Genomic DNA, 27,960 nt, shown 5'->3' with positions numbered 1-27,960 from the left:
TTACATGGGAACAGGTGGAAAGTACTGTGGGTGCATTTGGGGTGTTGCAGGTAGGCGCTATGGAACATAGTGGACCAGCAGACGCCAGAGGTGGGCCAGGGGAGGGTTGGCAGTGGCTGCACATAGGTTGCTGCAATCACACACAATGAAAGATTGTTTGCTATAGAACACAAGCTCATTGGGTTTTATACTTCATAGCAGCTTCCTTAGAAGAAAAAAGCAACAAAAATGACTTACTGGGGTGACCTGAAAACCTCCCTGCTTCCCCCATTTATTTTGCCTGTGGGAAACTGGCAGGTAAGATCATAAATGACAATCACATAACTATGGCTCCCTGTAACATAATCCAGGCACCCAAGTTTATGCGATGTATTCATGGGAATGCTACAATAGTCAGAACTTGTATGAGCCATCAACAGTTGCTTTCTGTGAGATTGGCCATATAAATTTGATTCATTAATAAACTTTTCAAGAACAAGTTGTAAGACCATCTTTTGCCAACTTTGAATGGACATAAGCCAAGGATTACTTATAGATACAGACATGCTTTTGGGGGTGACAATGGGAGAGTTTCTCTCTAGGAGTGAAAAAAGTACACTTCAGAGGGGAAGGGGAAAAATTCTTTAAAATACATTGCAGGCACACACAAAAAAGTGTGTCCGGGATCTAAGCTGTAATTTCCTTGTTGAAATCTTGGGGATCCCAAAGATGCTTTTTTCAAAAGGCAACTGGATTTTCTGGTTTTTCTTTGAAGACATTTGGCTTCTCATCCAAGAAGCTTCATCACGTGCTGAAGGAAGCTTCTTAGATAAGAAGCACAATGTCTTCAAAGAAAAACTAGAAAGTCCAAGTTGCCTCCTGAAAAAAAAAGCACCTTTGGGACAACTGTGACCTGGATGACTGAGAATCTCGATAGACAAGCCATGGGGATAAATTCGAAGGACAAATATGCAGGGGGAGGGGGAGGTTCTTAGAGCTAGCCATGCTTGGCCCAAATAGTAAATTTGACTCATTTCAACGTAACAGCCAGCCAACCACTCTCAAGCATCTGGACATTTAAAAGGCCTATTTTGCAACCCTGAAAAGCAACAAGAAAGGTGTTACATCCTCTAACCCTCACAGCTTCAACCTTAAACTCTCTACCGTGGACCTCACCCCATTCCTAAGAGGTCCATAAAGGGGGCGTGCATAAGGGCACCAGCGTGCCTACCGTCCCTGTGCTACTGTCCCCATTTATTTGCATTTATTTCTTTCGTTCATGTCCATCTTTACATTTATACCTGCTATTTTGTACGTTTGACAAATTAATAAATACAAATACAAGCAAGGAGAGACCGTTTCCCCTCAACGGATCTTTTTTTAGGCCCCCAGAAGCTGCGTTGCCCTGAGACGTGGTAGGTTTCATTAGCCAGACTAGGACGCAGCGTCGATGCGGGACACCGTACACGCCGAGTTTATCGCATTGAGCCAAAGGTACAACCCTCGCCTTTCTCCGGATTCTGCAAAGATGTTTTAAAACTGCTATTCCCGGAGCTCTTGTCGGTCCGACCGTGCAGGCAGCGCCTCCCCCACGAAGCGCGCCAAAGGGGCAGAAGAGCCTGCAAGCCCGGCGCGCCCGCCAGAAGAGAGGGAAAAAGGAACCCCTAACGAAGCGCTCGCGTGTTCCTGCATTCCGGGTTCGGGGGGGGGGCGAGAAAGAGGAGGAGAAAAAGAAGAAGCCGGCGGAACACGCAAAGGAAGTCGGGAAAATGTTTTATATCCGGGAATCTTGGGCGACAAACCCACCGACAAAATGGCGGCCCGGAATTGAACCCCCCTCCAAAAAAGGGGGGGATAGAAATTGAGTGGGGAGGGGAGCCGGAACGTTTTAGGCTAAACCGCGTAGTTGTCGCTGGGAAACGTCGTCATCGTCACCTTCCTCCGGTTTGCTGGGCTTGAGGCGCTGTCACCACCGCCTTTCCCCCAGGCAGGTGGGTAGATGGGTTTGCTTGGGCTCCGCCTCAGGGAAAGGAAAATCGGTGGCTAGTTAATGAGGAAGGCCTGGGAGACGGGGCACGCCTTGGCCTAAGGTTTTATGACATGCCGCCGCTTTGACGGGAATCGTCCCGACTCCTTTGTGTTTCCCAGCCGCCCATCGCTCGGGTCGCCTAAGATTACTTCGTTGAAGTAATCCACTTAGGTCGAACGCCTGGCCTTTGCGTGTGTCTTACGCTTCCCCCTTACTGTCCCTTAAGATATCGCATCTTTTGTAGGTTTTTAAATAAGCTTTTTCTTTTTAAATGTGCATCGTTTTTCTTTATTTGCTTATTGCGTTTTATTTGATTTTTAAACAACGGAGGCATTTCTCAATTCGGGGGAGGAGAATCGTCTGACGTTCTCAGTTACAGTGAATTATTTTAGAGTGGGTTTTTTTTTTGTATGGTTGCCCTTAGCGTAGTAAAGATAACACGAAAAGTGTTAATTGTTTATTGTTTATATAAGGCTTCTGACGTGCTTGTTTAGTTAGGAATTTTACCAAATTTTATAATTTATAGCATGTGCTTGGAATATTATAATGGTCCAATTCTTGTCTTTGTAATAAAATAGACCATTGTATCCCTAGAAAAAGGATGTGAAAGAAAAGGGGAAGTAAAATGAATTCAGGTATATCAGCCCTATTAAAAAGAGGATAAAAGTAACATTTACAAAACGTGGTTCTCAGTTGTTTTAGTTCATGTTTTTTCTGGTTACTTAAATATGTCTAAATAATACTCACTTTAAAGGACATAATGATTATTTTAGAGCCGGTTTTAACAACTCTTGCAAAAGCAAACTAACAGTATTAGTTTTGTCCTCCAGATTCATAACATTCCACTGACATAGGTTTTTCAACTTTTTGTCATTGCTTCATATTTTCTTTTTAACAATGCAATTTTTGGCTTATTTATTCATAAGTGCCTCATTGTGTTAACTACAGATAGACTGAGAGCACAAATAGTTTTTAAAATAACAGATTAATGCATAATAATATATTTATGGTTCACTTCATTAGCTGTATGGTTGCAGAAGATTAAATGATAATCATTATATGAGACAGCCATATGTCATGCGAATAAATAAATTAATGAATTAAATTATGTGAGACTTTCTACCAAATTATGTTTATAGGATTGTTGACTGAAGTATTCTGTAGATGTTTCCTTATTACCATTTTGATTTTAATGCTGCCAAAGTCCAACTGACTGGGTGGTTTTCAGTGCAGGTAAATAATACATGTATAACTCTGGATAGGCACAGTGTGAATGGTTTATCTAATTTCAACTTGGTTCAGTGTAGGAAGTACTAAGTTGTATTCAATATTGGTAACAAATTTGGAGACAGATGTTACTTTCTTCCTTGTTTCCTATCTATTTGAAACCCGAGGAGAAATTCTATCTTCCTCCTTCTTGGCATTACTATTCATTCCAGCCACTATTTGTTTACTCTGAAGACAAATGAATATATATTGACAAAGGGGAAAAAAATAGCAGAGCATTCTATTTTTGAAAAATAGAGAAAAATATGTTTTATTAAGCAGCTTTTAGAAGATTTACAATGGTCTAGCTCAGTGATGGCGAACCTATGGCACGTGTGCCACAGGTGGCAAGCGGAGCCATTTGTCAGGGCACGCAAGGCGCTGCCCTGTCAGTGCGCATGCGCGCACTGGCCAGCTGAGTTCACCTTTTTAAAAGCCATTTTTCGCCCTCCCCAGGTTCCAGAGGCTTTATAGGAGTCTGGGGAGGGCGAAAAGAGCCTCCCCCACCCCCCCGGAGGCCCTCCGGAGGCTTCAGGGACCGTCCAGAGGCTTCCCTGAAGCCTTCGGAATGCTTAAAACAACCCTCCGAGCAAACCAGAGGGTTGTTTTTAAAAAAGCATGTAAAAATGGGGGGGGTCATGCGTTGTGCGTGCATGCGCACTTGGGGGGTTTGCGCATTGCATTATGGGTGCGGCACGCCCACACACGACCTCCCTGCGCTCCCCCCCTTGTGGCACGCGAGCCAAAAAAGGTTCGCCATCGCTGGTCTAGCTAAAGAGGTCTAGCTAAAAATACAGTAATTTAATTATAACAGTGTGATGCAATAGGAGTAAGGCCTCAGTACACGTGATATCTGAGATGTGAACTAGATGGTATTTGATATTCTGCCTGTTTCATTATTCTATCATTCATGTTTTTAATTAGTAACCTTCTATAAAAGTATAGCCAATTTTAGCTAAGAATAAAATAACTTTAGAAGATACTACATATGTTTTTGTAAAAAAATAGGAGTCAAAATAATCTTCATTAGAAATTTATCATTTATTTACGTAACTATTTAAGATAAAATCATTTATCCTAAAGTTTTTGCATTATAATAACATAAGCTGCATTCAAGAAAATTTTTGATATATTAAGGATTGCATTTTGAGAAAGCGGTTTTTTAAAACCCTGTTTTTCAGTACAGTATAAGACAGGAGTATCAAACTCACGGCCTGTGGACTGGATGCGTCACTCCCATTTTAGTGAAGGGAGAAAAAGTTGTTATACTTCGTGAGTTTGACACCCCTGGTATAAGATAAAAATACTCATATAGTTAAAACCTGAATTGACCTCTGAATCACCCCAGAGTTTTGTTACAATTTCTGATGGAGGATGAGCAGAAACAGGATCATTATGTTGAATCATAACCTATCTCTTTTAAGAACTTCCACTGCGTTTTTTAATTAAACTATTAGTTCATGTGAAACTCTGCAATGTAGATTTGATACATTGGGGTTTATTATTCATTTTTATGATCTAAATCTCCCCTTTCTGTCTATAGAGCATGCAGGAAAAATAAAAATAAAAAATAAAACAAACAGTTAAAATATAATAAAATGTGCTTAAATTATTAAAAATAATACAAACTGAAAAAGTTTTCTCTTAAGAGAATAAGAGGTAGATACATGCATATAGACTATATATCAGAACAATTCGTTAAAGCGCATAATGGTGAAGGCCTTCTCTTCTTTTCTTTCAAGTGATGGAATGACTCTCTTAGGAATTGTATTTTTCCCATCTCTTTTGGAAAGCGAATGAAAACTTTTTTCTTTTCTCTGCCTTTACCTTTAATAATAATACATTACAATACACTGAATTGTATTTATTGTTACAAGATTCTGATGGTTAGAAAGGAACATTTTAGCTGTTAGCACTATCTCCCAGAACTAAAATGGAAGAGTTATATCAGAAGGAGAATGCTTCCTAATATAATTGTTGCAGCTGGCTAGTAGTTAGGGATGGAGATGGATGGAAACAGAGAAACTGGTTATTGGCTTTCTAAAGTGATTAATCAAAGTAGCAGTAAAATGTATACAATATAATTACTATGCTCGCAGTAATAAAATAAGTTGCAGTTACTAAAGCTTTGCTATTTAAGTTTAATTTTTATGCTATCTATTTTAACAAATAAATAAAACCAAACATATATTGGACCTGACAATCCCTCTAATTTGAACATTTATATCACTTTTAAGGATTAAATAAATACTTTCTTGTTTGAGTAATATTGCGTAAAATATTCAGTCCCCAGAGAAGTCAAGAACTAGTTTCTTAAACATAACCAATTTCTTGCAAAAAGAGACCTGACTTGATAAAAGCAATCAATAGATATGCATAAACAGATCTGACTTCTTTTGGGAATCTTTAACCAGATTTGGAAAGGTTAAAATGATTCTTCCAACAGGAAGGTAGCAAGTGTCTAATGAATTTGGCATGGGTATCTGCAGTGTGTCACAATAAGTTCGGAGACAGTCTTAATGCCCATTTATTTTATTATTCTAGATTTGGATTGTAAAAGTGGGTTATTTTCTTCAGATTGTAAACACCAAATATTAAGTAGAAGGAAATTTGTTTTCATACCAAATATAAGAATGTGATAAAAATAAGAGTGCAATAAAACATTTCCAATAATGTAACAGTGTTTTATTATTCTATTTAGAATAACTATTATTCTATTCTCTTAGACTTGAATGGATGTATGTACTACTGGAATCAAGATCAACTGTGTTTTGGGGTTGCCATCCAACTGATTACAGTATTAAGCATATTGAAAATCTTGGTTAATAGTTATACGAGTTCATGAAGAGAAGCGAGAAACCAGAGGGATATAGACAAATGAGGCCTAAAACATTCCCTGCCAGTAATTACACTAGCAGCAGCCGGCAGATGTTACAAGAAATACGAGAGAGCCTTAGAAATTTACCGAAGCCTTCAGATGCTGCTAAAGTTGAACAAAATATGGGTAAAATATCAACTGAAGATCCCAGGCAAGGTCGAAATCCCCCTAAGTTTGTTACCTACCATAAAGCTTTGCAAGAAATTAGAAATTCTCTACTTCCTTTTGCAAATGAAACAAGTTCTTCAACCAGAGGAACATCAGAAGTTAATCGTCAGATGTTTCAAGATCTGCAAGCTGCTGGATTTGATGAGGTAAAATATAATTTCTAGTGAAGCACGCGTGAAGCGAACCGGTACCAACGCCAGTAGGAACCCACCCCTGTTGTAGCTACCTGATATTGTTTGTTAATCAGCATTTAATAAAAATTGTAGGGGAAAACTGTCTCAATTAATGGGATTTGTTTTTGAGGGTGCAAGGTGGAGGTAAAGCACCTAATCTTGGACTTTAGAAAAAAAAAATTCTGTATAATTTGATTCACCCCGGCATGCTAATGTCATCTTGTTTTGTAATGACCACATTTCCAATGCCATTGATGTTCCGATTATACCAATATTGCATTGTTAGGAATAGTAGCACTTAGTCTTTAAATTTTCAATCTAATATTAAATACAGTGTTTCTGACATATTTTTGCTATGAATGATTATCTTATTGGGAAATTGTCTTTTTTTGTTGTTGTTGTATACTCTTCCCATCAATAGGATATGGTTGTGCAAGCTCTAAGACAAACCAATAGCCGCAGCATAGAAGCAGCCATTGAATTTATAAGTAAGATGAGTTATCAAGATTCTCGTCGAGAACAAATGGCAGCAGCTGCATCTAGACCCCTTACTGCTGGCCCCAAGCCCCCAGGTATGCACATCTATATATACCCTTGGGAAGGAGAAATGGAATTTGTATGTTTTCAAAACTGATGAGAAATAATTTGAAATAAGAAATACTGACTGAAAAATAAAGTGTTTTTAATTTTAAAAAAACCATTTGAAAATTAATAGGAAGAAGACAACAGAATTCTTTTGGAGCTTTTTTATTGCAAAAACTATTTAGGGTCAATGTTACCGTCCTCTATGCAGATCATTTATAAATGCCACGGGACATCTGGGTCCAGGGACTTTTACATTATCGTATGAGTACAGGTAGCCTTTGACTTATGACCACAATTGAGCCCAACATTTCTGTTCTTAAGCAAGACACTAATTTCTAACTAAACAAATGGTTGTCCGAAGACTACCTATACGTGCTTCGATTAATTGTTAGTCTGTATCCTTTTTGTAATAAATTCATATGGAATTTGATTTAAATTGTTTCTCATCTCATTTTTATATCAGTTCAGTCTGGTGTGTTTTTATGTCAGAAATGCTTGCTTCTAATCTTTTATATAATGACTATTCCAGAATTTTAAAATGAGTAGTTAAAAAATTGTCTTTTTACTTTTTTAAAAAAAGCAGGAGGAGCAGTACAGCAGTCAGTTATCCGTAGACAAAGCTGGAAGGGTTCTAAAGAATCTTTGGTACTCCAGAGACATGCTTCTGCACTGGGAGATGGCCTTACATTTCATTCAGAAAGCCCTATTTCTCAGGGGGAAGTAGGAAGACCATTATCTGGGTCTGGAATAGCTGCATTTGGTCAGGCCCACCCTGGTAATGGACAAAGAGTGAACCCACCACCTCCACCTCAAGTCAGAAGTGTTACTCCACCACCACCCCCTCCCAGAGGAACACCTCCTCCTTCCTGGGAAGCAAATTCTCAAACAAAACGGTATTCGGGGAACATGGAATATATGATATCTCGCATTTCTCCAGTGCCTCCAGGATCATGGCAGGATGGTTATCCTCCCCAAACTATGAATTCTTCATCTATGAATCCTTCTGTGCAGGGACAAAGAGGTATTAGTTCAGTTCCTGTTGGTAGACAACCAATAATCATGCAAAGTTCAGTTAATAACAAATTTAGTTTTTCATCGGGAAGGAGTGGAATACAAAATGGCAATTGTCAGGCTGAATATATTGTTCATCAAAATATTGTGCCTAGTAACTCAGCAAGTCGCCAACCACCACCTCCTTATCCAATATCTCCAACAAGCCGACAAAGTCCTACACTTTTGCAGATGCAAACAGGTGGTCCTACTCCCCTTTCAGCATATCCTAATGGGAACATTTCTCAATCTATGATGGTGCCAAATAGAAACAGCCATAATATGGAATTATATAACATAAATGTTCCAGGAATTCCAACAACCTGGTCACAATCATCTTCTGGAAATGGACATGACATCCCAGTATGGCAATCCAATATTCCAGTAAGGTCAAATTCTTTCAATAATCATGCTGGAAACAGACAAAACCATGCTACAAATTCACAGTCTTCTGCTACAACAGTTACAGCTGTTACTCCAGCTCCTATACAGCAGCCGGTAAAAAGTATGCGTGTATTGAAACCAGAACTGCAAACTGCCTTAGCTCCTACTCATCCTTCTTGGATTTCTCAACCAATGCAAGCGGTCCAGCCCACCTCTTTTTCTGAGGGACCATGTACAATTGTGCCAGTCATTTCACCTGCAGCAGAAAGTGGAAATTATCAAGGACCACCCCCTCCTTATCCAAAGCATTTATTACATCCAAATCTATCTGCCACCCCATATGAAGCTATAACAAAGCCTAGCAAAGAAGATCAGCCTGGGTTTCCTAAAGAAGAGGATGCTGAAAAGAATGAAAACAATGAGACAATCGATAGAGAGAAGAAGCAAATAACAACTTCTCCTGTTCCTGTTAGGAAGAATAAAAGAGACGAAGAACGGAGGGAATCCTGCATTCAAAGCTATTCTCCTCAAGCCTTTAAATTCTTTATGGAGCAGCATGTTGAAAACATACTCAAATCTCATCAACAGCGACTGCATCGTAAGAAACAGCTTGAAAATGAAATGATGAGGGTAATTTTTAAAATTATTTTAATTTTTGATTTGCATGGAATATACTTTGAATTTGTAATATCACCATTGCATTAGACTTAAACAGTAATTGCTCAGGACATGATAGCTCAGTAGGTTAAAGACTGGAAAGCTGACAGCCCAGGTTCAAGACCCGAGCACCGTGTGATGAGGTGAACTCTCATTAGTTGCCTCAGCTCCTGCCAACCTAGCAGCCCAAAAGGATGCAAATGCGAGTAGATAAATAGGTACCACTTTGGTGGGAAGGCATTCCGTGCACCTTGGCATATAGTCATGCTGGCCACATGACCATGGAAATGTTTTTGGACAATGCTGGCTCCCTCAGCTAAGAAATGAACATGAACATTGCCTCCTAGAGTCAGACATGACTGGATAAGGGAAACCTTTACCTTTATTAAAATGGTAATAGTTTACCATTTTTTATAGTGCAATCCTATTCAGGTTAGTCAGATTAAGTTCTTAAATATCTTTCTGGCTGTGTGGTTGATTGCATTATAGACCAAGAAATTGTAAACAAAAAACAGTCTAAAAAACAGGAAGCAGAAACAAATCAGCCATGAAAAAAACCAAATCACCAAATGCATTTTATTTTTATTTTATTGCTCATAACAGAAAGTGCTTATGGGAGTGTGGATGGGGAGATAGATAACAATATTTAGACATCCATCAAGAACATAGAGCGGAGGTGCATCAGAAACTGGCTGCTTTCATAAAACTGAGCCAGGAACTTTAAGGATTTAATACCCAAGCACTGTCATGGGCTTGGCACCACCAGAAAGCGCTTTCCAAATCTGATACTTGCAACTAATTGTCTGTGCATATAAGTTGTCCTGATTCAAATAAAAACTGCTATGAAACAGCACGGTCTATAATATAGTTAGAGATAAAGCTTAATAAAACTGGGAGTTTGTGGGACCTTGTACATATTGAGTAGTTGACTAGAAAAGGTATTTTGCTTGATTTCACTATAAATAGGGGTATGTTTATTGTTTGTTATAATATAGAATGACTCTTGTTGGATATTTTTAAAAAAGATTTAACAATTGATTTTCCAATAAAAATAAGCTTCTTTAAAATTCTTACTTTTTACATGTTGGAAAAGTAGTGAAATTGCCTCTATTTTTTGAGTGCACTAGAATTTCATTTCAACCTCAATTATTTTTAATTTTTAATTTATATATCTGCTGGATTTGAAGTTCTCATGTCATCTATAGGAGTGGAATTTTAATTACAGTATTTTCAGAAATTATTTGGTAAATTTCATCCTTATGAGTAGGCAGTTAAATTTCTTGTTCTTTCTACATGTTCATTCTTAGTCTCTTTCCTTTTCACTTTCACTAACAGCTGGTTTAAACTATTAAGGTGTTGGAAGCTTTCCTGACATCTGTAGCCTTCGTTACTGGGTAGGCAAGTAATATTTTGGAGACAAGTATTCTATTTAAAGAATAGCATGGATCCTTTCTTATGGGACTCTGCATGCTTACATGCATTTAAATTAAGCATGCTTTGTTTCACTGTACTTGAATGTATTTATATTAGATCACTAATATTGTATACCATATTTGTTTTTATGTTCTACAGTCACACAAGGACAATGATACAAATACACTTTTTTATTTCGTTTCCATTGTTCAAAGTGGCTGAATTGTTTAGTACTGTACTCATTCTGCCAGATATTTGTTTATGTAGATGTTTATTTTAAGATTGTATTAAATTTAATTAAAAATAAGATTTTTGAATGAAAGCTAGAAGCTGGAAAGTCATATGGGAAGAAATTAGGTACATTTTTCTAGTAAATAGATAGTATATGCCTAGCCTAACTGACAATGTAAAAGTATTTGTTGGAATGTCAGTCAAAGCATCACTTTGTGACTTTTAACAATAATAGAATCTTCTAATTAGTTTATCAAGTTTCATCAATGGAATTTCTTGCTAAAAAGTTGTCCTTGAATCTTGAGCCTTATTGTGCATGGCTCTTGTGTATTAGTGTTTATAATATCTCATTTTAACATTTGTTATATATTGTTCTGAAGTGTTTTGATTGTTTCCTAATATGTTGCAATAAAATAAATTGAAATAATAAAATGGGAGTATTATTCCCTAAGGACTGATATTGTTTACTTTTCTTAAATTGTTTTTTTTTTCACTATCTTTTTTTTTACATTTGTTGCATAGGTTGGGTTATCCCAAGAGGCCCAAGATCAAATGAGGAAAATGCTATGGCAAAAGGAATCCAACTACATCCGTCTCAAAAGAGCTAAAATGGATAAATCAATGTTTGTTAAAATTAAGACTCTTGGAATTGGGGCATTTGGAGAGGTCTGTTTGGCAAGAAAGGTAGATACGAATGCCTTATATGCAAAAAAAACTCTTCGAAAAAAGGATGTACTACTTCGAAACCAGGTTGCTCATGTTAAAGCTGAACGGGATATTCTTGCAGAGGCTGATAATGAATGGGTAGTTCGTCTATACTATTCGTTCCAAGATAAGGACAATTTGTACTTTATAATGGACTATATTCCAGGAGGAGACATGATGAGCTTGTTAATTCGAATGGGAGTCTTTCCTGAAAATATGGCCCGATTCTACATAGCAGAACTGACCTGTGCTGTTGAAAGTGTACATAAGATGGGCTTCATTCATAGAGACATAAAACCTGATAACATTTTGATTGATCGTGACGGCCATATCAAATTGACAGACTTTGGACTTTGTACTGGCTTTCGGTGGACACATGATTCCAAATATTATCAGAGTGGTAAGGCAAGCAGTTTGTCCCAAAATTGTCTTTATGTGTTAGATTATTACCACACAGAACAACAAGATGTTGGTTTGTATTATGTTTTCTACCAGATGATTTGGCTGGATATCATAACATGCTATTAAGTAATTATAAATGTAGTCATTTACTCCAAAACAAAGGAAACTCTTTGTAAGTGAATTTGGAATTAGAATCTTCCAGAACAGTAGCATCATGATAAAATCCTTTTTCAAAACATATTGAATATTGCTTTAAAAAAAAAAATCACATCAGAAATCTCTGGTACAAAATAGTAAATAATACATCTTAACTTCCACAATACTTTCCATTGCAAACTTCATACAAAAATAAAGTCAAAATTTGTACATATCATATTTTAAAATGTTATAATTTCTGAAAAATAGCTAGTTGCACATTTGGATATATTTAATTTCAGGCCTTTTGCCAACAGTAAGTAGAATTATAATAGTACAGGTGGGTTGTTGTTGGGGTGCCTTTTTTTTTCTTTCCCATCAAAATTAAAGCATCAGTAAACTATCTTTTGAAGCTTAAAAATTACTCTCCTATTATAAATTACATGATTTCAAATTAATTCTTAATTTGGTGTGCAATACTGAAAGTCTGAATAAGAAAACATAGAGAACTTCTTTTCCTGTTTTTAAAAGTTGCAAAATCTAATGAAGAAATTATTTTGTGGAAAATAGGGAATAGAAAGGTGGAAAAGGATATATAGCCTCATATTTTGTCTTTCAGTGTCTCTTTATGTTATACAGAACATTAAAATTAAACCTTTCCCAGTCCAGAAGAAAACCAAGGTTATTCAAAAATAAGAATGTGATTTCTACATCTACTGGGCACTCACTCATGGCTACCAGGTCCACATTGCAAAAAGATTCAGACAACCTCTAGAAATTAGGAAAAAGAAACTGAAAACACTAATTTTTGCTTCCATCTACCGTACTTGCCATTTTACTAGACCTGATTGGTGTTTAGATTATAGAATTAAAATAATTTGAAAAGGCTAGCTAAGTCAGGCATTGACAACTTGCGAGCTCTCAACTTCCAGAAAATCATAGTTAGAATTAAGAAAATTACAGGGATTTTTTAAAAGTATATTAAGAGAAAACTTCCAGATCACATTTAATAAATCAAAAAAATCTAGTATTACCTGGGAGTTTGAGGAGGCTTTCTACTTATGGGAAGTTTCTGCTAAGAGGCAATTTCTCTTCTCAACTTGCTCCTTTTTTAAAATATTGCTTTAATGTAAAGAAAAGAAAAACAAAAAACTACAGTATCACATTAGTACATGTTCCTTTACCCGTTTTACCCTTACAACCTAATGAAACTAATAGTCACCACTTTTTTAAACACTCACTGGGTTACCAATAATTAGAAAATTGTCTCACATTAAAATGATAAGAAAATGTTCTTTTGAGTTTTCTATCTTAAATTAGCTATTTGATTTGTTAATATTTAATGTTTTTTATTCCAAAGTTTTTGTAAAAACAGCTATCCAACAATACTTTTCAGTGGATTAAAATACAGCTAGAAGAATCCGAAGCATTTTCTAGTACTGATAGTAATTAGGAAATTTTAGATACTATTAATATAGATCAACTCAATTAAAGCTTTAATTAAATATACTGCCATTTTGAAATGTTAGGCAATTGAAATGCCATGAAAATAATGCAGGCAGTTTAAAGATTTGATTGCCAATAAAATGCTCTATAATTGGTAAATAGCTGGTCTCCATTATCTGCTATTTTCAGATTTGTCCCAAAGTATATCATGTAAATACAGATTATCATACTTCCATCCCAACATCATCTATATATGTCTTGCAGTCTTTAATGCCTTTGCTAAAAATATAAATCCTATTTTCTAGTATCAGAACGGAAAGGTCTCATAATGATTTTCTAATAGTGATCATTATATATATCTGCTTGATTATTAACATTTCATAAAGGAACTGAGGTCAGTCAGAATATATGCTAAATGATAAACCTGTAATATTTGTAATAATTAATTAATTGATTGATTAGACTGACCGTATCAGAGAAGATAAAATAAATAAAATAAAATAGAGTAAAATATATATGTGATAAATACAGGGAATCAGTATTCAGATAAATACATCGTCTTTATGTGATAATCCAGTCAGTTCATTATATAATGGGTTGTTAGCTAAACTGCCTTAACAATAAATTTAGCAGTTCTGCTCACAATGTATACAGCTAATCCTCAATTTATAACCACAGTTGAGCCCAGAATCTCGATTGAGCAAACATTGAGCAGTTGTTAAGTGAGATATCATTTGACTGCTTCATTTGACTGCAATCCTGGCACTCCTGGTTGTGGTTGTTAAGTGATTGTATGGGTTGGGAGGTTTCATTCAGGGCCTGAAAAATCCTTTCTGCCAAAATCCAGTCGTCAGTTATGCATATTTGTACAGATAAATAATAAATTGCAATATTTTGAATTATTGAGGTTGCATGCTCACAACATGACATTTTATTCAAGATCCTTCCAATTCATTATATTCTTCTTGGGTAGCTCCCAATAATTGCTTATCAAAGTAAAAATCCTCATAAATCTCCACTTGCTTTTAATCAAAGTGCTGTAATTCAATATATTAAAATGCTATACTGTAATTACATTTTTTTTTAAAAAAAAAATTTTTTAAATAGATTCTGTGAAACTTGATTGCTGACTGGAGTTTAAACATAATAGTAATGTTTGGGGTTTTGCATGTTAGGTGACCATCCCCGTCAGGACAGCATGGATTTCAGTAATGAATGGGGAGATCCAGCAAGCTGTAGATGTGGAGATAGACTAAAGCCTCTTGAACGTAGAGCAGCACGTCAACATCAGCGCTGTCTAGCACATTCACTTGTTGGGACACCAAATTACATTGCACCAGAAGTATTATTACGGACAGGTAAAGCTTTCCTTTTTTCCTATAGCTGGGGTTGCTAAATTGATGGCTAGTTTTTTAAAATTGTTCCTGAAAACTATTACTCTAACTACAAGGAAGTTCCACTATACTGCAGGACTGTTGCCAATAACTCTTAATAATGTTGAGCACAAAAATTATAAATTAATTTGTAAGAAAGAATGTAATATATTAATATGTAGCAAGTTCAGTCGTAAGGCCTAAAAGTCAGATGTGCTAGAACAGGGTGTCAAACTCACCATGTCACATTGCCATCATGTGATGTTTTACGATGTTTTTCCCGTTTGCGGAGCTGAGATGGGTGTGGCCTGCGTGTGATGCATCCGGTCCGTGGGCCAACAGTTTGACACCCCTGTGCTAGATGTTTGGGAAATACTGCATTGGCATAATAGCTAGTACATTGTTAGAAAGAAATTTAGAATTACTGTTGGTCTGTGTAATTACTGGATTTTTATTTATTTATTTATTTTTGCTTCAGGATATACTCAGCTATGTGACTGGTGGAGTGTTGGGGTGATTCTTTTTGAAATGCTAGTAGGTCAACCTCCCTTCTTAGCACAAACACCATTGGAAACCCAAATGAAGGTATTTGGAGAGAAAAATGCTATCAGTTGCCTCTGTGTATAAGTAATGTGTAAAAGCCAAATAAGGTTTGGTCTGCATTTAACTTAGAACAATGTATATGTAATATATTTTCCCTATATTTCAAAATGCTTATATACAATTTTAGTTGTAACTAGAAATTGTACTTAGATACTATTTCTTCCCAAAATTTTAATAGAGTGGGCTACCAACCTACTTTGTTTTCTTTTTTATAGAAGTGTGAAATTATTCTAATATAAAAATGTGAAATTCTACTAATCCTAAAAGGAGGAAATATGTTTTCACTATAAGACTCCTAGTAGACCACAATTGTTACATTGTTTCAACTGCAGGACATATTTTTATTGATTTATGTATTTTGTCGCTTTTTTGAAATAGAAGTCTTAGTAAATGAATAGTGTAGTAATAGTTTGCTCCAGTCTTTCTTTTTTAATTGTAATTTTATTAAAAATTACTATTGGAAACATTTAAACTAATACAAATTAAAACAGAAAAGAAAAAAAACATAAAATGGAGGAAAGAGTAAAAAGAAAAATAGAACAGAAAGAAAAATAATATAGTAAAGAAAAAGAAAAGAAATATATCAAGAAATGATTTCCCAATTCATCGCCATTTTAGTAACTTATTTTCACTTCTCTTAAAATACAAGAAATAATCTCTTCTGGTGTTCCATCTCTTCTCTATAAACAAATCATTAAAATCTTGTCATTTCAGGCCTGATCAGCATTAAGAGTTAGCAGAGATAAAAATATATTTATTTTATTAAATAAATCAATTTTATATTCTTTCCCTTTATTTTTAACAATCTTGATATTTAATCCCTTCAAATAATGTCCTAGACCTAGAATTTGATTTTTTAATTTATTTTGTCTTTCTCATAAAATTCTTCAAAATATAACAAGCCACTTTTGCAAATCAATATAGGAAAATTATCCAGGTCATTATCTTAGTTTGTTTTTGTACATCCTTTTAAATTATTAAGACATCAGATGATTTCTTTCTTATGTCCAGTATAGCATCTTTTTCCATTCTTGGAGCATACTATCATTTTTAAATTCGCTTTCAAATTAGTCCGAAAGTTATTAGGTAAAACTTGTTCCTCTTCCATAACATCTAGGTGCACTTGAAAGTGACTTCTAGGTTCATTGTTCAAAAGTATTGTTCAGTATGTCCAGTGCTAAAATATTTTGCTTCATTCTATATTAGTAAGTTAAATTTGAGTGTTCCGCCTTTAATTGTAACCTTTCGTTCTTTCTATCTAATTTAAAACCCTCAAAGTCCCACCCTACCATGTTTTTTTAAAGGAAACATTTTCCCATAGGAAAGACTCCTACAATTCATTGAAAACTCTTTATTTCAAATCCATTTGGATTCTTAGTCAATTTATAATTTTCAAAAGTGCTAATCACCTTTTTGCTGTTTATGTCTTTCTGTGAGAATTGAATTAAACTCACCTGGTGTTTTCAGATTTATTGATCCAAAGTTTCCTAATAGATAAAAATAGCAGTTTACAAGCTATTATGGCAGTTAACAAGCAATTTCTGAAACTGATAAAAAAATGTAAATCTAGTGTCCCTGAGCACCAATCATGCTTTGAGTAAGATGGTTATTCCTTTGTCTCACATAGACTGCTGTCTTGTGGACTCCTCAGGAGGAACAACTGTCTGCAGCACTTGTAGGCAATTTTAAGTCCTCTCTGTCTGGAAAGAAATTGGAGTTGGTTTACTTGTTTGTTTTTCCAGTAGAGTGGAGGGAGGGGTCACTGAAGGGTTATTACAGCCTGATTGGTCCATTTGACTGAGAGAAAACTTCTTAGCCTTCGGCTTCTCCCGTTGGCTCCCAGTTTCCTCTCAGTCAAGAAGGTCCTCAGACTATTGTTTGGTTCCCAGTGATTGTGAGTACTAAATAGAGCAGTATTTGGACAATTGGATATTTCAAATTAAAAGAAATTATAGAATAGAAGGAGCTGTGCCCAGCGGGAATTTTTTGCTGTCCCAGATAAGCAGGGAGAGGCGCTTAGAGCATTCTCCTCTCCTACCTATTTCTCCATTCTGGGCCTTTCCTTCCCCCGGCTGATTCCTGGTGTCTCGGGCGTGCCGGGGGGCTTACAGCTCCCAACTCCTCCCCCGACGACCCATTTATCTAAGCCGCAGCGCCGGCGGCCTTTTTTGCCGCGCGTGAAGACCGGCAAGCCCCTAACTCGGCCGCGCCGCCTTTTCCGGGTCGGCGGTGCTCTCAGCGGCGGCGCGAGCACAAGACCGGAGCACCAGCAGCTCCTGCCGGGCGTGAAGACCGGCGGTGAATCGCACAGAGCTGCGATCGACAATAGCGGGTCGACTAGCCGTCTGAACGGCCGGGGAGGCAAGCGGCGGCGCGCGCGCCATTTTAGCGGCCGCCTGAAGAGAAACGGCCGCAAAACAAGCCGGCGGCCATTTTGAACACGTGACGAACGGGCCTAACGCAGGGGCACCACAGGCCCAAGCTGAGCGTCTCCACACCAGCGCCGGGCTCAAAGGCTGCAAAACACTCCAAATCAGCTAAAGCACCTTCTTCTGAACACGTGAGTGGGGCGATGGCAGCGCGTTCCGAAACCGCTCAAACCGCGACCGCCCAGGCTCCAGAGGAGAAGTCAGGCCCCACGGCCCCAGCCAGGCCTCGCGCTGCTAGGCCTACTGCTGAGGATAGACCCTCCAGAGCTCTGCAAAGGGACGAGCTTAGGCGCTCCAGAGCTATTGAAAGAGCCATTGAGAGGGCAGAGAAGAAGAAGGCCAGGGATCCCAGACCTAGATCTAGATCCCCCAGATCTGAGGCTCCTTGTCATTCCCCTTCTGTCAACAGGGGGTTCAGCCCTTCCTCTCCCTCTTCCTCTTCATCCAGATCAGTTAGGAGTGAAGGACGGGGGGCTTCTCCCCCACCTCCAGCTTCCCCTGGGACAGGGGGCTTGGATAGAAATGACCCATTAGAGGGCCCCTCTGCAGGCTCCTCCCGGGGTAGGAGGTCTCACAGGGATTCGATTCCCCATGACTATGATTCTGAATGGGATGAGGAGGATCTAGAACACCTCCCTGAAAATCTAAAACGATTAATCTCCGCAGCCATTTCCAAGGGAATAGCTCAAAGGGACAGACCTTCCCGGCATAGTAGGATTACTCCTTTCAGCAGGGCCAGGTCTAGAACTTCTTCTCCTTCCCTCATGAGCGAGGTCTCCTCTAGGGAGGAGGCCCGTCGCCAAGACGACTGGGGGTTCTCTGAGGAAGAGGATGCGGCCACTGATCAGCCCACCTCTTCCAACCTATTTATCCAGGCCATGTTTAAGCCCCTTCTGAAAAAGGCTAGGAGAACCACCAAGGTGGGCACGGGGGACCCCACGGTGCCCCCGCCCAGAGATCCGGATATGGTGATGTTTTCAAACACGGCCACCAATAAAGAGGAGATCCCTCCCCTCCACTGTTCCTGGAGGTAGCCACCAGTCAGTGGGCGAGGCCTTCAAATTTTTCTCCCCCGGGCAGCAGTGACAGGCGGGCGTATAACATGGAAAAAGCCTTCCTACAGGCCATCCAACTACCGGCCATAGATCAACCGATAGCTGCCCTGGTCTCATCTTCCCCGGTGGTCTCGGGGGATGCGGCAGATAAGCTTAAGCCGGAAGATAAAAGGGCGGAGCTCACCTTGCGGAAAAATTACAAGGCTTCCGCATGGGCAATGCGGGCGGCGGCCGCCGCCTCGTATTTTAATTGCACGACCGTTATGTGGCTCCGCCAACTCCAGGATCGTATCCCGATCCAGGATGATCGCATCCATCAGGATTTGACTAAGATTATGGCGGCCTGCCAGTATTCGGCCGACGCTACCCTGGATGCTATGCGATTCGGCTCCAGCGCCTTAGCTACCTCTGTGGCTGCACGCCGGCTCCTTTGGCTTAGGAATTGGCAGATCGATAATAAGGCCAAATGGGATTTAATAGCTGCCCCTTTTGCGGGCCCCAATCTGTTTGGGTCTGCCCTAGACCCGATCTTGGTGGAGAATAAAGACAAGAAAAAGGTGATGCCCACCTCCACCAAGAAGGCCGAAACTCGTAGTCACCCGTATCGCAGGCCTTCCTTCAGGAATTATGACAGAGACCAGGAGCCCCGTTTCCAGCAGTACAGGCAGGATAGGCAGTACAACAGACAGGGGTTTCAGGACCGCTCCAGGTATCAGTCCCAATCCAAACGGCCCTTTCGCGGGGGGGGGGCGCCCCTTCCGCAGAGGGAAATGACTCGAACCCGAGTCATCCCATAGGCGGCCGTCTGACACTGTACGCGGACAAGTGGGACCAGATCACATCAGACGGGTGGGTCCGAGCGACCATTCGCCACGGCCTAAGACTAGAGTTCCTCTCCTACCCTCCGAGACGCTTCAGAGTGTTTTCCCCATCCCAAGATCCGGAACGCCGTCGTCTCATGGACCTCGCCGTCTCACACCTTCTGGAAATCAGAGCGGTGGAGGTCGTTCCGGAACCGGAGAGGGGGCGGGGCTACTATTCAAATCTCTTTGTAGTCCCGAAGGCCTCGGGGGGTTGGAGGGCGATCCTCGACCTGAAGCGCCTGAATCAGTATCTAGTTTACAGGCGCTTCAAGATGGCCTCCCTAAAGTCAATCTTGCAGGGCATTCGAAAGGGGGATTTCATGGCCTCGGTAGATTTGACGGAGGCCTATCTTCATATCCCCATATTCCGGGCTCACCGTCAATTCCTGCGGGTCTCCCACAAAGCCCAGCATTACCAGTACCGGGCCCTTCCATTCGGCCTGGCCTCGGCCCCTCGGACGTTCACCAAGGTCCTGGCGGCCCTGGCTGCATACCTGAGATCCATTCCGGTGAGGCTCCAGTGCTACCTGGACGACGTCCTAGTGCAGGCAGGGTCCCTCCCCAGAGCCAGAGCAGACCTCCAGCTGACCATCCAATGGCTCCAGACACTAGGTTTCCAGGTAAACTTTCCCAAGAGTCATCTATCCCCATCCAGACAGATTCTGCATCTAGGGACAGTAATAGATTCCGAGTCAGGGAGGGTTCGCCTGTCCCCAGACCGCCTGACCAGTCTGAGACAATTGATCACGTCCATCAGGACAAAAAGGTCCGTTTCCACCCTGACCTTGTCCCGACTCCTGGGGAAGATGGTATCCTGTATAGGGTTAGTTCCCTGGGCCCGTCTACATCTGCGTCCCCTCCAGTGGGCCTTGATACCAGCCCAAAGGAAAATGTTGAGCAACTCTCTACGACCGCTTCGCTTAACGCCAGAAGTGAGATGCTCGCTCAAGTGGTGGATGTCCCCGGCATTGCGACAGGGGGCCTCAATTTGGGAGCCAGAGAGAGTACAAGTCACGACGGACGCGAGCCTTTACGGCTGGGGGGGGCGTGATGGGGTCCGACATGGCCCAGGGACGTTGGACTGCCTCGGACCTCAGACACGATATAAATTGGCTCGAACTCAAGGCCGCGAGACTGGCCCTCCGGACTTTCCTCCGCCAGCTGCAGGGGCGACACGTCCTCCTGCTTACGGACAATGTAGCGACGAAAGCTCATGTCAACCGTCAAGGGGGGACTCACTCACGAGCCCTGTGGCGGGAGGCGCAGACATTATGCCTATGGGCGGAGAGACACTTGGCCTCAATTACGGCGGAACATATTTCGGGGGAGTCCAACCACCAGGCAGACTGGTTGAGCCGGGCGACTCTGGACAACGGCGAGTGGCAGCTGGACCCAGAGTTGTTTCGGAAGATTTGCCTCAGATTCGGCAACCCCCTTGTAGACCTGTTTGCCTCCCCCGGCAACGCACACCAGATTCAAGACTCCAGCAGCAGAAGGAGCGGATGCTCTCAGAACCCGGTGGCCTCCGGGTCTCCTCTACGCCTTCCCCCCCCTTCCCCTCATTCCCAGAACCATTCGGAAGGTAGCCACAGAGAGGGCTCACGTCATTCTATTAGCCCCATATTGGCCGAGGAGACCATGGTTCGCAGACCTGGTCCAGCTCTCGGTCACAGACCCCTGGAGGATTCCGCCAGAAGAGGTAGTCCTGTGTCAGGGGGTCTTAATTCACCCAGAGCCGCAGTGGCTGCATCTGACCGCGTGGCTCTTGAAAGGGGATTACTGAAAGGGAGGAAGTTGTCATCAGGGGTCATAGCTACCTTGGAGGCAGCTAGGAGACCGTCCACAATTAGAATCTATAACGCCACCTGGTCGGCCTTCGCGAAGTGGTGTAGCCCCAGGGGGGTGGATCCAGCTAGGGCCACGGTTCCAGACGTTTTAGAGTTTCTCCAAAAAGGATTAGAGGACGGGTTGTCCCATAATACACTCAGGCGACAGGTAGCGGCCCTATCCACTATATTGGGAGGAGAGGGCTCCTCTACCCTCTCTCGCTCTCCATTGGTGAAGAGGTTCCTTAAAGGGGCGGCCAACATCCGTCCGCCTCCCGTTCATAGGTTCCCCACATGGGATCTTACCCTCGTCCTGAAGGCGCTGACGGGTTCTCCCTTTGAGCCGCTCAGATCGGTTCATATGCGTCTCCTCTCGCTGAAGGTAGTATTTTTAGTGGCCATTACATCGGCCAGGCGTATTTCTCAATTGGGGGCCCTTTCTGTACGAAGTGACCTTTGTATGATTCACCAGGACAGGGTGGTTCTGCGCTTGGATCCTTCGTTCATCCCGAAGGTTAACACCCTGTTTCACAGGGCCCAGGAAATTGTCCTACCGAATTTTTGCCCTAATCCAACAAGGGAGAGAGAACAGGCGTGGCATCGGTTGGATGTACGCAGGGCCCTCCGTATTTATCTAAAACGGACGGAGGGCATTCGTAGGACCGAGGCGCTGTTTGTCTCGTTTCACCCGAGTTCCTTAGGTAAAAAGGTCTCGTCTTCAACTATTGGGAGGTGGATCAGGTTGGCCATTGTTGAGGCTTACGGAGCCTCAGGTAAATCCCCCCCTTCGGGGATTACGGCTCACTCCACTCGTAGTGCGGCCTCCTCAGCGGCCTGGGCCACAAGGGCACCCTTCGAGGACATCTGTCGCGCGGCCACCTGGGCCTCCCCTACTCCCTTCATAAAACACTACCGCCTGGACTCTTATGCCTCGGCTGAGGCGTCCTTTGGGCGGAGGGTGCTCCAGCGGGTGGCGGCCGATCCTCCCCCTGGGACCCAGTCTCCCCTCCCTGGGACGTAGCGTGGGTATGTCCCTTCAGTGACCCCTCCCTCCACTCTACTGGAAAAAGAACGTTGGTCTTACCTGAACGTTTTTTTCTGGAGAGTGGAGGGAGGGGTCACTTTCCCGCCCTAGGTAGATAGACAGGGTCCGGGAGGGGTAGAATCGGGTGGCCCTGGGCGGCTTTCCCTTGTCTTCTTACATCATGCAGACGCTGACCGTGACATCGCGGAAACTGGGAGCCAACGGGAGAAGCCGAAGGCTAAGAAGTTTTCTCTCAGTCAAATGGACCAATCAGGCTGTAATAACCCTTCAGTGACCCCCTCCCTCCACTCTCCAGAAAAAAACGTTCAGGTAAGACCAACGTTCTTTTTCATTCTATCAGAGATATCATTCCATTCTCCAGTTTGCAATTTCTTCCCCAGAAATCATTTTGCTCCAGTCTTTCAGTAAAAGCCTGAATTAGAATTTTAAAACACATTGAAGATAGAACAAAAATATTTGATGTGTACAGTTAATAATAGTGGATTTCTATTATACAAAGTTCACTAAAATTGAAATATTTTTATTTTACATTTAATTATGAAGCAAAGCAGACCATCAAAGGTGACAAAATAATCCTGTTCTTCTATGAAAATATTTACACATAGAATCAAAAGGAAGAGTTATCCTGTCTATTAAGGACAAAATGCTAACTTAGATTTTGCCTTCCACTAGATATTAATCCAGGGTCATCTGTAGGAGAAGTCAAAAAAGCCAAGATGGCACTTATGCAATCAATGACCCACCCCTTTTTTACATACATCACAAACACAACATAAAAAAGGGGCAGGGCCACCATCTCAACTTTTTGACTCCCCATGCAAACTGCCCCAGCTTTTGCTGTGATGCACGTTTTTAGGCTCTTTCCCTGAACAGGGCAGTAGTGGTTCAGAAATATTTGCTTTTAGTTTTTTGAATGTGTTAGTTCCTGAAGAAAAATGTATATGAGTGTGTGTTTAATTTGAAACTTTAACTTTGTGTTTAAATAAAGGTTATCAATTGGAAAACATCATTGCACATCCCACTGCAAGCAAAACTAACTCCAGAGGCATCAGACCTTATTATTAAGCTCTGCCGAGGACCAGATGATCGCTTAGGCAAGAATGGTACAGATGAAATAAAAGCACACCCATTTTTTAAATCTATTGATTTTTCAAGTGATCTACGGCAGCAACCTGCTTTTTATATTCCTAAAATTACACATCCCACTGATACATCAAATTTTGATCCAATTGATCCAGATAAATTATGGAGTGAAGATAAAGAAGGGAATGTAAATGACACACTTAATGGGTGGTATAAAAACGGTAAACATCCTGAGCATGCTTTTTATGAATTCACGTTTCGAAGGTTTTTTGATGACAATGGGTATCCATATAGCTATCCAAAGCCTATTGAATATGAATACACTAATTCTTGTAGATTAGAATCACAGTCTGATGAAGATGATGAGAGGACCAGTAGAGAGGTCCAAAATCGTGATCTAGTTTACATTTAATAGAGAAGATAAACCATGTTTCTGAAGTTCTCAAATTATGTGGGGGGGAAACCCTGAGATACTGTTAGAAAGCTGACTTTGTACCCTCTTGGATTGGGGAATGCTAATTATTCCCAATTTTTTCACATTAATTTTTTCCTCATAACTAGCCCTTTTTCATCTTTAATTTATTCCATCATTGTTACTGCTTAATATAGGAAATAGTAATATTAGGAAAAATAAATTATAAATTTAAGCTTTTTGTAAACAGAATATAGTGATTTCTTTTAGGAAATGAGATGCCTATTTTTTTATAAACCACAACCATTACTTTCTTCCATAATTTTGCAGTCATTGCCTGTGTTGCATTAGCTAATTCTTAGTAAACTCACGGACACTTTGTCTAGTTAGCCATATTATCAAATACATTATATATAAAGCAAAGTATAAGATCATTAGTTATTATGAGTTCTGGCTGTAGAACAAGGCTGCAATCTAACATGAAATGACTATGTCCATTGAAAATAATCTGTATCCTTACAATAAAATTTATTTCAGATTATAATTATTTTCAATTTTGCATAACAGATTGTTATTGGTGATCCTATGCAGCAACTCAAAAGGTCAGCTGCTTTAGATAGCTAACAGAAACGGTTTATCACAAAATTAATGTTAAAAGTTTGATTAATTTTCTGAAATTCTCATCCTGCAAATTTTGACAAAAAATTTAAAATGTTTGAATCCCCCATGATATCTAATTGCAAAATCTCTTTTAATAATCATTTTACATTGTCTAGTATTCCCAAATTACTAGGTTGAATAATTCCGGTCCATGCTTAACAGGGATTAAATATAATGTACACCATTGTTCTATTCTGAATCAACACACTGAAATTAAAGAAAAAAGCTGCATCTTTTGCTATTACAGCTTTTTTTCCCTTTCTACTGGTAATAGTCTGCTTTTTAAAAATATCCTGTTTTTTTATCTACAGATATATAGCATAGCACTGTGTAAATATTTCAAGCTCCCTGTGCTAGTACTGTATTCTTGCATCTGAAGAATCTCCAAGCACCACATTTTGTGCTTTCTAATGTCATACATTAGAATATGTATGTACTGGGTCTTTTTTTGAAAAAAAAACTTTAGAAAATATTTCTTTTTTTCCAGCCAGTTATTTATTGTTTATTATATTTATGCTGATTATTTCATTTTAAAAAAGAGTGGCTTACAAGTAACTTCTCAATAACATTTTATCTGGCCTGTTTTTCAGGCCAAATACATTTAGTTTCAGCAATAGAAGTACAACTTGTCCCTTTGAAGCATTGTCCGTTACTTACCTTTGATTCATTCTCTTTTGAGCAGATATATTAAAACATCAGTAGAGTTTAGACAAATGGAAAATGCCTTATCTTCTAAAAATGTTTTCCAACATGTCTACTGTTTCAATTCTGATCCATACTTCAGCCTTGTACTTCTTACATGAGTGAGCATAATAAAAATGTTATGTACCTTTTTTCAATTAGTATACTAGCCCTCCTATTAAACACACCATTCTGCAGACAATCACATAATCCTGCTCCAAGCTACCACCAAAACAATAGGTTCTATATATGGAGCCAGAGTGCAGACAATGCAGTGTACAGTTATAGTTTTTGAGATTTGTTTGCTTTGTAAAATAATCCATGGTATAAAGAGGGTTGACCTTGGTTTAATATTTAGAATTTCCAGTTAAACTGGCAAATTATTATTATATTTGTCTTTCAATGAAATATAATATATTCCTGGTTAAAACCAGATAAATCTAATCTGCTATTGGGAAATTGCTTTGTAAATTTGAAAACAGAATTTTCATTGATTAACTTATTGAATACAATCAAAAGTTAAGCATATACTATGCTGAAATTGATAGGTATTTAACTACACAGATAAACATCAAAGACACATCCATTTTCATTAGAAATTGAGGAAAAGTGATCTTTGGGATATGTTGCTATTTTCAGCTAAGGAGTAATAGCACAATGTTTGTGTATTTTGCATTAATTGTTTTAATTAAGCTTGTTAGTATTTGTATCCTGAAAAATGTATTATAATTCTGATGATTTGAAACAAATAACAATAAAATTCTGCCTTACAGGCCATCCCAAAGAGATTAAAATTATTCAATTTTAATGAAGGACAGTGTTTAATTAGGACAGCTAAAATTCATATCCTGAAAAGCTTCATGTAATATGTTGATGTGAATTTAATGTATTGCAAGCCTTTTTTTGGAATAATTCTATTTCACTGAATGTAAAAACTAGTGTATTCTAACATACCTATAAATTGTTTTGGAAAACAAAAATATTCTCTATGAATTGTGACATCACTATTATTCTTGCCTATGACAATTCATTTTGTGTATTTCTAGGATTTCTCATGTGCAGGATTTCTTACACTTTATTTTAGAGTTATCTCTAGTATGAATCCAGGGTATATTGCAGTATATCTTGCCACATTTATATTTGCATATACAGTATTTCAGTTGTTCTGGGTTTTTTCACATTTAAGTTTTTTAGTATGTCCAAATTCATTTTTGCATTTGAATTGAACAAAACAAAAATAATAGCTCCACATTTTCATTTTGAATAAAATGTCTTCAATTAAACAGAAAATGTCAATGCTTTGCTTTTTTACATATATACATAAGCACTGTATTTATAAAATATTATATTATGATATCATTGTACTGTAAATATTGGCATACTGTTCTCTTACATTCCATCTTAGGGCAGGTCCTTTTCCTGGAGCTTTTCTACCATATTTGTAGCAGAAGCAAGTAGAACATATGATTAAAGTTAATTTGAAATTTAAAAGCAAATCTGCATTTCCAGAGTGCAAAGCTGTGATGGAAAATATGTTCTTGGGACATTGTTGATACATCTAGAAAATGCAATGTGAGTGGAATAATAGATACTGCTGTTATCCCAAAGTACTATTCTCTCTGCAATATGTTTTTTGAAATGAAACATTTGTTGTAACGTAATATTTGAATCTAATAGTGTGGCCTTTCTCTAAAAGGTGCTGTTCAAAATTAACTTTTATATTTCATTTTTATATATGCTTTTTATACTATAAATACTCTGCTGATAAAAAATTTATTTTTAGAAAAGTAGTGTTTTGACATACTGTATACATGCATCAACTTTGCAAATTTCTGCTTGTAATACCTGATAGTAGATTAAATTTCTGGAGTGTTCTACAGATATATTTATGTTTTGAAATCAGTTTTCTTTAGTGTACCATACGTTAGGATAATAAAATTTAAATTCTGTGACTTAAATCAATATAATTTGTAATATTGAAAAATATGATTGCTTGATTTTCTGTAATAACGGAATACAAAATTCCTATTAATTTCATATGCTATTTTTTTCATTATTGCCCGACTCATCATATTTTCTAATTACATTAAGAGGAAATTCACATGGTGATATAAACAACTCAATAATCTCAGAAAAATAGAATACTATAGTAATGGATTTAATTTTAATAGAGTTTCCATTCAAAATTGTTTTAGCTGGCAGTTTTATGATCACATTTCCATAAACCAGTATAGTATTTCTGTAGAGAAATATAAATTATAGCATATAAATACTTTAGACTGAAAATAAAAGGAATTTTTTTGTTGTTATTTTGCTGCTGAGTGGCAAAATTTAGGCATAAAAACCCATGGTCTGGTTTACATGAACAGGCCTCAACAATATTGGCTCCTTCATCTGCAATCATAAGGAATTTTCATCTTTTTTCCCTA

The 27,960-nt window shown here is 39.1% G+C and overlaps 1 protein-coding gene across 4 annotated transcripts; it reads left to right on the top strand.

The window, feature by feature from the left end:
- The first annotated feature begins 1,455 nt into the window (after positions 1–1,455).
- On the top strand, positions 1,456–27,483 carry LATS1 (large tumor suppressor kinase 1). Of its 4 annotated transcripts, none has more exons than XM_081941862.1 (8): positions 1,456–1,473; positions 6,001–6,466; positions 6,915–7,065; positions 7,659–9,142; positions 11,336–11,918; positions 14,677–14,859; positions 15,353–15,459; positions 23,684–27,483. In XM_081941862.1, the coding sequence occupies exons 2-8, from the start codon at positions 6,116–6,118 to the stop codon at positions 24,188–24,190; spliced, it is 3,366 nt and encodes a 1,121-aa protein (XP_081797988.1). In that variant the 5' UTR covers positions 1,456–1,473; positions 6,001–6,115; the 3' UTR covers positions 24,191–27,483. The 4 variants fall into 4 exon arrangements, with proteins under 4 accessions (XP_081797988.1, XP_081797987.1, XP_081797989.1 ...); XM_081941861.1 differs by lacking the exon at positions 1,456–1,473 and adding an exon at positions 1,480–1,966; XM_081941863.1 differs by lacking the exon at positions 1,456–1,473 and adding an exon at positions 1,480–1,970 and having other exon boundaries at positions 7,662–9,142.
- The last annotated feature ends 477 nt before the right edge of the window (positions 27,484–27,960 follow it).

This window comes from Natrix helvetica, assembly GCF_964273705.1.
Source record: "Natrix helvetica genome assembly, chromosome: 2".
Taxonomy (NCBI): Eukaryota; Metazoa; Chordata; class Lepidosauria; order Squamata; family Natricidae; genus Natrix; species Natrix helvetica.
This window is presented reverse-complemented; position numbering and strand designations above follow the sequence as displayed.